General features: G+C 40.4%; 1 protein-coding gene across 2 annotated transcripts; it reads left to right on the top strand.

The window, feature by feature from the left end:
- The first annotated feature begins 46 nt into the window (after nt 1-46).
- Nucleotides 47-5,374, top strand: LOC113172051 (cytochrome P450 2K1-like). 2 transcript variants are annotated; one of them, XM_026374858.2, is made up of 10 exons: nt 47-342; nt 826-937; nt 1,150-1,312; nt 1,582-1,731; nt 1,816-1,976; nt 2,069-2,248; nt 2,330-2,471; nt 3,628-3,812; nt 4,028-4,169; nt 4,446-5,374. In XM_026374858.2, the coding sequence occupies exons 1-10, from the start codon at nt 338-340 to the stop codon at nt 4,631-4,633; spliced, it is 1,428 nt and encodes a 475-aa protein (XP_026230643.1). In that variant the 5' UTR covers nt 47-337; the 3' UTR covers nt 4,634-5,374. The 2 variants fall into 2 exon arrangements, with proteins under 2 accessions (XP_026230643.1, XP_026230641.1); XM_026374856.1 differs by lacking the exon at nt 47-342 and having other exon boundaries at nt 378-937.
- Nucleotides 5,375-9,741: the final 4,367 nt, after the last annotated feature.

The following is a 9,741-nucleotide window of genomic DNA, read 5'->3' as shown; positions in this document are numbered from 1 at the left end:
TTAAAAACTCTTTCATTAGGTTGGGACACTAAATAGTAGTAGCTGTGTAAAACACACAAACTAAAAACAATATAAGTAAAACTACAAAATGTCAGCTGTGATTTCAGGTTTAGTTAAAACGTGTCTTGTTATTTTTTGTCATGTTTTTTATCATAAAGACCTAAAAAAATATCCACACACGTCAAGTATTGATTAGTTACATAAACTTGTTTACTGACATTTCAGAACATCCTGATAAAAAGGTTTGAACGTCTACATGGACCTGAAAACGGACTCCATGTGAGCTTCTGGGTCTGATTCCAACGGATCACTTCCCGTTACCAGGGCGACAGGAAGGATGCTGTATGAAGTATTATAAATACTGTATAATACATATAATAATATATACTGACGTTACTCATTATATAAAAAACATCAGGAACCGTCTGTTCAGCCTCCTCTAAACAAAGTAGAAAAGAGTATCAGGATGAATGATGATGATTTATTTAGTGTCTACCTGAAATTAACACATTTATTGCTTAATTATTACTTGTTTATTCTGTGACTGGGGAATAATTCACCACCCAGCTCCACCTCTCTCCTCCATCAGGTCTGTCCCACCCCTTGTCCCACTTTCCATCTGTTTTACTGCCACAGACTGTGTTTCCCTCCCAGACTTTAGCTCAGGAAGCTGAGCTGAAACATTTTGATGCAGATCTGTTATAGTTCAGGTTCTTCAGACAAACAAATGTCTCTTTTTGACGATTCTGCATTCGTGCTCTTCTCCAGTCAAACCACTCTGTTGTGGACTTGTCTTGTCCTGCTCATCCTCTGTCTTCTCTCCAGTAGATTCAGCTCCCAGGAAACATGGAAAGAACCCCCAGGACCGTGGCCTCTTCCCCTGGTTGGCAACCTGTTGCAGCTTGACCTGAAGAAATCCCACAAAACCCTCTGTGAGGTAATTTTTAATATTAATAAATGAATTATGAATCCATCAGACGAAGATGCTGTGTGGTCACTTTGATTGATCTTATTATTATGTTATATTTATATAATTATACAACATGTACAATAATATTATTATTATATGTATAGAGTTTTTTTATTTAAATATTGAATATGTACAAATGCTCATTTTGACATATTGATCTGTTTGATTAACTTTTACAGCTTGCTAAAAAATATGGACCAGTCTTTACAGTTCACTTTGGAACCAAGAGAGTGGTGGTTCTGGCTGGATACAAGACGGTCCAAGAGGCTCTGGTCCGATATCCAGAGGAGTTTGGAGACCGAGAAATCTCCCCTATTGCTCATGATGTCAGTCATGGACATGGTAATATGTTCCTCCAAAATGTTTTTAACTTAAATTTTTAACTTATAATTTTAATTACATTTTAATCTTTGGTAGAAGATTAAAGTCTAAATACCTTTTAGTAGCTATTTAGTTTACAGAAGAGTGTGAATTAAATGAAATAATTGAATTTAAGGAAGAAAAAAAGAAATTCATCAGCTACAGCCTTCATTTTTCAATTTGAAATGTTTGCTCTGTATTTACTGAACTGGTAAAAACACTTGTTTGTATGTAAAACAAATATTTACCAGGGATCATGTTTGCCAACGGAGATTCATGGAAGGAGATGAGACGTTTTACTCTCAGCACCCTGAGAGATTTTGGGATGGGCAAAAGACTTGCTGAGGAGAGAATTATTGACGAATGCCACCATCTGGTCAAAGAGTTTAAAGAGCATGAGGGTATGGAGCTCAAAGTAAACTTCAGTAAACTTTAGTGTTGATTCAGTATTTACTCTTTGAATGTTTCTCACTACCTGATCACAGGAAATCCATTTGATCCAAAATGCTCTCTGAGTTTTGCAACATCCAACATCATCACAGCTATTGTATATGGACATAGATATGAATACAGTGACCCACGACTTACAGACATGGGGAGACGAGCCAGCGACCTCATACGTATCACAGGATCTCCATCAATTCAGGTAAGTCTAATGTTTTTCCTGTCAACATATCAGTGATGTAAAGTGGTGGGAACAGTAACTGTAGCCTTAAATAATCCTTTTTACTGTTCCAGCTGTATAACATGTTTCCCTGGCTGCTCAGATGGATAAAGAACAGGAAGCTGATGCTGAATGATGTTGAAAGTAATATCAGGGATGTCAAAGAGTTCACCAAACATCTGAAAGCTACTCTGAATCCTGATTCATGCAGGGGGCTTGTGGACTGTTTTCTGGTCCGTCAGCAGAAAGAAGAGGTAGAACGACACCGTCACTGTTTTTAACAGCAGTGTTGGACACGTTCTGTTTCATCACGTGTGCACGTTCCTTTCTTTTAGGACTCAGGTGTTACGGACACGCACTACAACGAGATGAACATGATTTGTACAGTGACCAACTTGTTTTCTGCCGGCACTGACACCACAACATCTTCCCTGAGATGGGGTTTGCTGCTTATGGCCAAATATCCACAAATACAGGGTAAAGAGCAGCATTTGGTGTTTGTTCTGTTATTAGTGGAGTAATTGCTGCAGCTACAGTGAACAAACCACTGATGATTATTGATAGTCTGGTAGCCCCATCATTTACTAAACTACAGTGAGTATAGTATGAATCTTAAGTTCTACATCAATCATAATTAAAAAGATCAACTAAATTATTTAAATGCCCTTATTTAAAGTTTTAGAGGCTTTTGCCATTTCCTCTTATAAAACACTCAAATCATATTTACCTGCTTCATCCCACTAGTGTTAAGATGGTTGGTTAAGCATCCACCGTAAGGCTCCTCACGTGTCCGTGAGATTAAACTGCTCTTTGTCATAGATAGTTTCTTCATGATTCGTTATGTGAACGCTCATAATAATAATTTAATTATTGTGACTGTGAAGTGATTTAAAATTAATCTAATTTATTAACACATCAGATTTTATTTATTTCAAACACGTTCTGTCAGCCCAGTCGGGGGGGAGGGGGGGGGGGGGGGGGGCACCTGCCCTTCTCGCTATGCTAACATTGACTGTTTGCCATTTTCCTATCCCATTTAACTTGTGCCAGTAAACAAGATAACAGCCTTGGCCCACATCACTGTGCAGAGTAAAGTGTGTCCTACATTATTTGGCCTTGAACTGGGAGGTTTGTTTTTTGGATCAGTGACTAAATGTTCTCTTCTCTCTCCCTGGTGCTGAAATTCACACGACTGCTATTCATCTGTTCTTATTCTCGATGCAACAGGTCAAAGGACATGAATCACAGTTAATGGTTTTATTTAGTGATTCATTAATCAAAACTAACATGTTGTTCAAAGAGCCTTTATTATTATCTCTGGTTCTTCATACATTTGTCTTTGATGAACATTTTTGAGGCAGGTAAAGAAGATTCTACACACTGGTGTAGTTTTACTACAGGTTAGACATTATCTCCTTCTCTCACTGTGTCAATATTCGACTGTATGCTGATGATGTTCTCATTAACACCATCCTGTCTCCTGTTGACACACAGTTAAACTGCGAGAATCTAATTTCAATCATCACATGTTAATATCAGTTCTTCTTGTCTCTCAGTACATTTTCTTTAAAACCTATTTGAGGCTGCAGAAGGTTGACGTCACAGTATTTGCAGTAATATTTTGTGTCTCTAGACCGGGTTCAGGAGGAACTGAGCTGCGTCATAGGAAGACGTCAGGTCCGGGCTGAGGACCGTAAGAACCTGCCCTACACTGACGCTGTTATACACGAGGTTTTGAGAGTGTCCAACATCGTCCCACTTTCAGTTCCACACGCGACCAGCAGAGACGTCACCTTCCAGGGCTTCTTCATCAGGAAGGTGAGACGTGTGATGGTGGTCGCTGATTACTGATCACTCAGTGTAATGTGTCAACAGCACTTAACCCTTGACTGAAGCAGCATGACTGGGTAAACAGGCCAGTATGTACAGTAAATACAGTGCTGAGCTCGGTGCTGTATTTACTGTAGATAAATCATTCTCTGTCCAGTTCTCTGCTGTGAGGCTGAGCTGAGGTAAATCCTGTGTGTTTACAGGGAACCACAGTTTTTCCTTTACTGACGTCTGTTCTTGCTGATGAGAGTGAATGGGAGAGTCCACACACATTCAACCCTGGACACTTCCTGAATGAACATGGAAAGTTTGTGTCTAGAAATGCGTTCATACCTTTCTCTGCAGGTAAGTGCACACGTGTCCCTTCAGAAAACAACAGCTGTCCCCAGGTTTTCTCCAGCTGACACACGTACAGTATTTTTTTTTTTTATGTCCAAAGTCCGTTCAACTGTTGGAAAATGATCCTGACTCCCGGACATAAAATGTCAAACCTTTCAATATTTGACTATAGTCAGAAAAACAAGAGACAGCTGTGCTGCTGAGGACAGAGTTTACACAACATGCCGGGCTGCTGCCGTCCCATCTTATTTTTCATTTCATTTGTGATTTTTTAATCCTGAGGTCGCAGGGTGTGTGTGGGAGAGAGTCTGGCCAAGATGGAGATCTTCCTCTTCTTCACTTCGCTCCTCCAGCACTTTCGTTTCACTCCTGCACCTGGAGTTACAGAGCAGGAACTGGATCTGACACCAGTTGTGGGCTTCACCCTCACTCCTCCACCACACAACCTCTGTGCTGTGGAGAGGTCTTAAAGCTGCTGCTGTAACTCAGCTGACATGTGGCTGTAGATACGACCACCTGATGTGAACCTCAGAGTACGAGCACGTTGACACTATTATGTGAAATCCAATCTCCTGTTTTCTCTTTCTACCGTCCTGTTGGAAAGCTTTGTTACTCCTTCACATTTAAAATTGTTTTTGTGTCTGTTCATTCGTAATTTTTTCAATTCTTGTGAACAGACAGACAGCATCTGTTTTTCTTATGTACAGCTCTCAAGAGAATTATTGTCTTATTATTGTGTTATTATCTCTTTAAATATCTTCAGAAACTCCACATGTTTGATCAGTCACATACTGACAAATAGAAGCTGTTTCTACTTTAATCTTGCTGAAATGATCATTTTCACTGTGAAACATTTGTACTTTTTATTTAGCGTTTCAAACTTCGACTCACCCACACAACAGCTTTAGCTGAGCTGTCAATCAGCAGCAGAGCTACTACTGCTCCTGTTCCCACAGTGAGAAATGATTCCTGCACCCTGAACAAAAACCAACAGATGAACAGATGTCAAACAGTGTTTGTAACAGGAAGAGAGCAGGAAACTACAGCACAGGTTCACAGAGTTCACCTTGAGTTCAGTCACTTTTTTTCTTACTGGTGTCGTGATTTATATGTGTATATACATTATCTGTTATTTCATTAGACTCTCTGTTGATTAACAGGATAAATAAAACTATATAAAATGTAGAGAAAACAAAAGTTCGCAATTTCATAAAATCATGTCACATAAAACATTTAAACAATAAAATGAACTTAAACACAAATTCTGATGAGGCTCCAGTGTTTGAGATCAACATTTAAATGAGTCCACGTAGCAGCTCTGTCACACTGTGTGCTGTCTTCTTTTGTTTGTTCTGTTAACGCTGACAATACAGTTTAATTCATTTAGTAAATTCAACTACTCAGTTTACATGTTGGCCCAAGTCCCATGAAAACTGGGCATCACTAAATACTGGAGGCTGGCTAACTGAATAACCGGACATCCAACCGGAGCTGACTGGGCCTTAAGCTCCTTGTAAATCCTCCGGGCTCAGAGCAATGGGTGCAATAGTTTCTGGTTGGGCGAGAAAAGATCTTCCTCATCTGAACCAAAAACAAGACGGGAGCAGGTAAAAAAAGAGAGCGACCAAAGGAGGAATTCGGTGAGTCCATGGTCACGTGTCTAGGTGGTTCGTTCTGTTAAGGTTAGGACTGCCGGTTACCACACAGGTACAAAAGGATATTTTATTAGCAAAAAGGCAGGTGACTCAGAAAATACTGCAGTAATGCAGAAAAAGAGATGAACGAAATAAACTAAAACATACAGAACCCCAACTAAACAAGCAACAAAATACAAACTATTAACCAACACAAGCAGCACGAGGCACACAAACGAACTTACTGATAACACAAAGTGGCAAAAAAAAATAAATCACTGGCAGAGGCAGCAAAATACGAACAAATATACGAACCGAACAAAGTAACAACGAAAACAGGCACTGCAGTAGAAGGCAAAAGACAAACTCACACGCTGGGTAAACAATCCCACAAACCAACGTGAAGAGACTGGACAGACGGACGACCAGAGGCATCGAGGGGAATAATGGGCACATGGAGGACAACAAGCATGTGGAGAACACAACACAACGAACCTGAACTGACCAGGAGACCGAGGGGAGCTTATAAAACCAAAGAGACACACACAGGTGAAATGAGTCAGGTAAGTGGAGGAACAGGACGTCCGTATATGGTTGTGGACTTCAGGAGGAAGAAAACTGGCTTTGACACTGTGTCCATTCTGGGTGAGAAGGTGGAGGTGGTGGAGAGGTACAAATACCTGGGAGTTCACCTGGACAACAGACTGGACTGGAAGTTCAACACAGAGGCTGTATACAGGAAGGGACAGAGTAGACTCTACTTCCTGAGGAAGCTCAGGTCCTTTAATGTGTGCAACAAGATGCTGCAGATCTTTTACCAGTCTGTTGTAGCCAGTGTGATATTCTATGCTGTCGTCTGCTGGGGCAGCAGCATCAGAGCCAGCGACACTAAGAAACTGAATAAGCTGATCAGGAAAGCTGGCTCTGTGCTGGGGGCTTCTCTGGAACCTTTAGAGCAGGTGGTGGAGAGGAGGATGCTGCACAAACTGCTGAGCATCATGGAGAACAGCTCACATCCTCTCCACAGCCTGCTTATCAAACAGCGGAGCAGTTTTAGCCAGAGACTTCTCCAGCTCCGCTGTGACAAGTAAAGGTTCAGGAAGTCATTTGTGCCAACAGCCATCAGCCTGTACAATGACTCCATGACAGAGAGTCAGTGTCCACACTGATGGTTTAACAATGTGTAACTTAGTCACTTTACATTCAAGTCCTACAATGTGTTTTTCTCTATCTATCTATCTATCTATCTATCTATCTATCTATCTATCTATCTATCTATCTATCTATCTATCTATCTATCTATTTATCTATCTATCTATCTATCTATTTATCTATCTATCTATCTATCTATCTATCTATCTATCTATCTATCTATCTATCTATCTATATGGGTGTGGCAAGAGAGTGAGCAACAAAACCAAACAGAACCAGCAGACAGGGGTGAAGGGAGGAATCATAACAGATGGGAGAGGCGCTAACAAGATATAAATACACAAAAATAACTGAGGCTGATGAAAACGTCATTGTTGTGTCAGTAAGATTTGAACAACTTTAAATATTGACATGATGATGGTGCTGGATGAAAAGTCAGAAGATCCTGAGGAGAACGTAAATAAAGTCAGATCCTCTGGATTAGAATACAGTGACTGTGTTTTAACATCATCATCCAAAGAACAATTCTGCTATTGATGCTAAATAAAATGAAAATGTGAACAAAAACCTCATGGAGCTGAAATCTGATCCTGGTTCATCATCTGCACTCGTTCACCTCAGCTGACACATTCAACAGCAGAACAGGTTTTTGTATCACTCTCTGTCACTGTACACAATGTAATCTAAGACAAATTTCAAAATTGAAAAAAAAAAAAAACTTCTTTGGTCAGAAGGTTGATGAGTTTTTAAACTTGGTTTCTTTTCACAAAGAGAAAAATCCCAATGTACCTGAATGCATCGATTTAAACTAAAAAAGGTCCTTTGTTCTTATTGGTCAAATGTCTGTCCAGCAGAAACAAAAAAGAAAATACAGGAAGAAGATCCTGTTTTGTGGACCACAGAATGTTTCTGTGACGTGAGATAGAAAAATACACGATGATGTTAACGTGTTAATGACTGTGTGAATGTGTGTCTGTGCTGCTTGTTGCTGCTTCAAGCTTCAGGTGAGCAGGTGCTGAAGCCCGTGGTGAGCGTGTACCCAGCAGCATCCAGAGACCACCTGGAGGGGAAGAGCTCCCTGCTGTGTGTGGCCTCAGACATGTTTCCTCCTCTGGTCCAGTTCTCCTGGAAAAGACAAAAGGAGAATGGTCCTCTGGAAGAGCTGCCGTCTGATGAAGGAGAGCAGCTGGAGCTCCGAGAGTCGGGACGCAGCGCCTCCATCTTGCTGCTCCATCAGCCACAGAACAGCACATATAAATACCACTGTGAGGTGAAGCATGAAGGGGGGACAGTGGAGGCCCAAACACAACAAGGTGATGAAGGTTTGGTGACTGTGTTCAGCAGGGATTCAGCTTCATGTGGAGACGCTGTCAAAGAGAGCAGAGCAGCAGAGCACTGCCATTTGTCCCTGCTACTCCAAACATGTGACTCCTTTTGTGTTTCAGAGCTTCCAGCTCCAGCAGCCTCCTGTCCTCCAGAGAGAGAGCCAGCAGACCTGGCAGCTCTGCAGCAAGCTGACTGTAAGATCACCTGCTGCCTCTCAGCATGGACAGCTCCAATGTTGTGCTGCAGAGAGAGCAGAGCACTGACTGCTTTCTGTTTGAATCCTTTTGTGTTGCAGTGGTTCCCCTGGATCCTCTCCAGTCTCAGTACCAGGTGAAGCTGCTCTGTCTGCTCTACACAGTGCTGATAGTGAAGAGTCTGGTGTACTGCTGTGGACTCTCTATGCTGAGGATCCTCACAGACAACGGAGCATCCAGCAACTACTCACATGATGACTGACTGTTTTCTGCTGCACTTTGTCTCATCTTATTTTAACTCTTCTTCTTCTAAGTTGGACTTTTACAGTAAGATAATATTTTGCTGAATAAGCAGCTGTCTAATAAATATTTGAATGTTAAAGAATATTTACTGATTTCTACTGTTTTTTATTTTTCATTCTTTACTTTATACAAAGTTTGACACAATTTCCAGATTCTTTCAGTGCGACTTTCTAAATAAAATGAAACTAAAACAACATAATGTTCCTGTTTATTGATTTAATTTGCTGTTTGGAAAAGTAATTACATAAAGCTTCTTATAATCAGTCGACACTTGTTGAACATTCTGGCTGTAACTCTCTCTAATATAGTTTGAAATGTGCTTACATCTGTATAGAAAGGCTCCAAAATAAGTAGAAAGCTCCAGAGATGAACTGGAGATGGAACAATTGAGCTCCTTTAAACAGTTCAGTAGGTGTCTGTGTTTCTACAAGGACCAGATTTATATGTGATGATCATCAAACTTGTGCATTAACGACCATCTGGATGTAAAACTCTTGAATAGAACAGCAAACGGTTTAAATACGTCAGAGTGAACGAAGCTGTACTGGGATTTGAATCCCTTCAACCTTTAAGGTACATTTGTATCATCAGATCCACTCAAACCCTCCATTTAAAACACATCTGAAGTGTCCAGTTGAACAGACTTTAGAAAAGAAGCAAGTGGACAAATGAAAACTTCATGTGGAGATTTTCTCCATCAGTTGGAACCAAAAGGAATCAAACAGTGACATCTGCAGTTTCCTCTCAGTATTAAACAGTAAAGTAGGTTGGAGTGTTTTCACAAGCGTCCATGTTGTTGATGCTGATTATTTCATTTGTACATTAACCAACATTTACAACTCTGTTGATGACTCTGTTTTCTACACATGAATAGAAACATGTTCAAATCCAGTTATCAGGTGATTTCATGTGTGAATGAAGTTAAATATCAAACATTAGTTAGAAGCTACTAAATATTTGATATGAACT

This window comes from Anabas testudineus, chromosome 17 (assembly GCF_900324465.2).
Source record: "Anabas testudineus chromosome 17, fAnaTes1.2, whole genome shotgun sequence".
Taxonomy (NCBI): Eukaryota; Metazoa; Chordata; class Actinopteri; order Anabantiformes; family Anabantidae; genus Anabas; species Anabas testudineus.
The sequence above is the reverse complement of the archived record's forward strand: the minus strand, read 5'-3'. Positions and strand labels throughout refer to the sequence as shown.

Excerpts from the sequence above, each read along its gene's own strand:
- LOC113172051 (XM_026374856.1), top strand. The coding sequence starts at position 689 with ATGCAGATCTGTTATAGTTCAGGTTCTTCAGACAAACAAATGTCTCTT. Across the intron at positions 1,977-2,068 it reads CAGGATCTCCATCAATTCAG|CTGTATAACATGTTTCCCTG; the intron begins GTAAGTCTAATG and ends TTACTGTTCCAG. Across the intron at positions 2,472-3,627 it reads CAAATATCCACAAATACAGG|ACCGGGTTCAGGAGGAACTG; the intron begins GTAAAGAGCAGC and ends TTGTGTCTCTAG.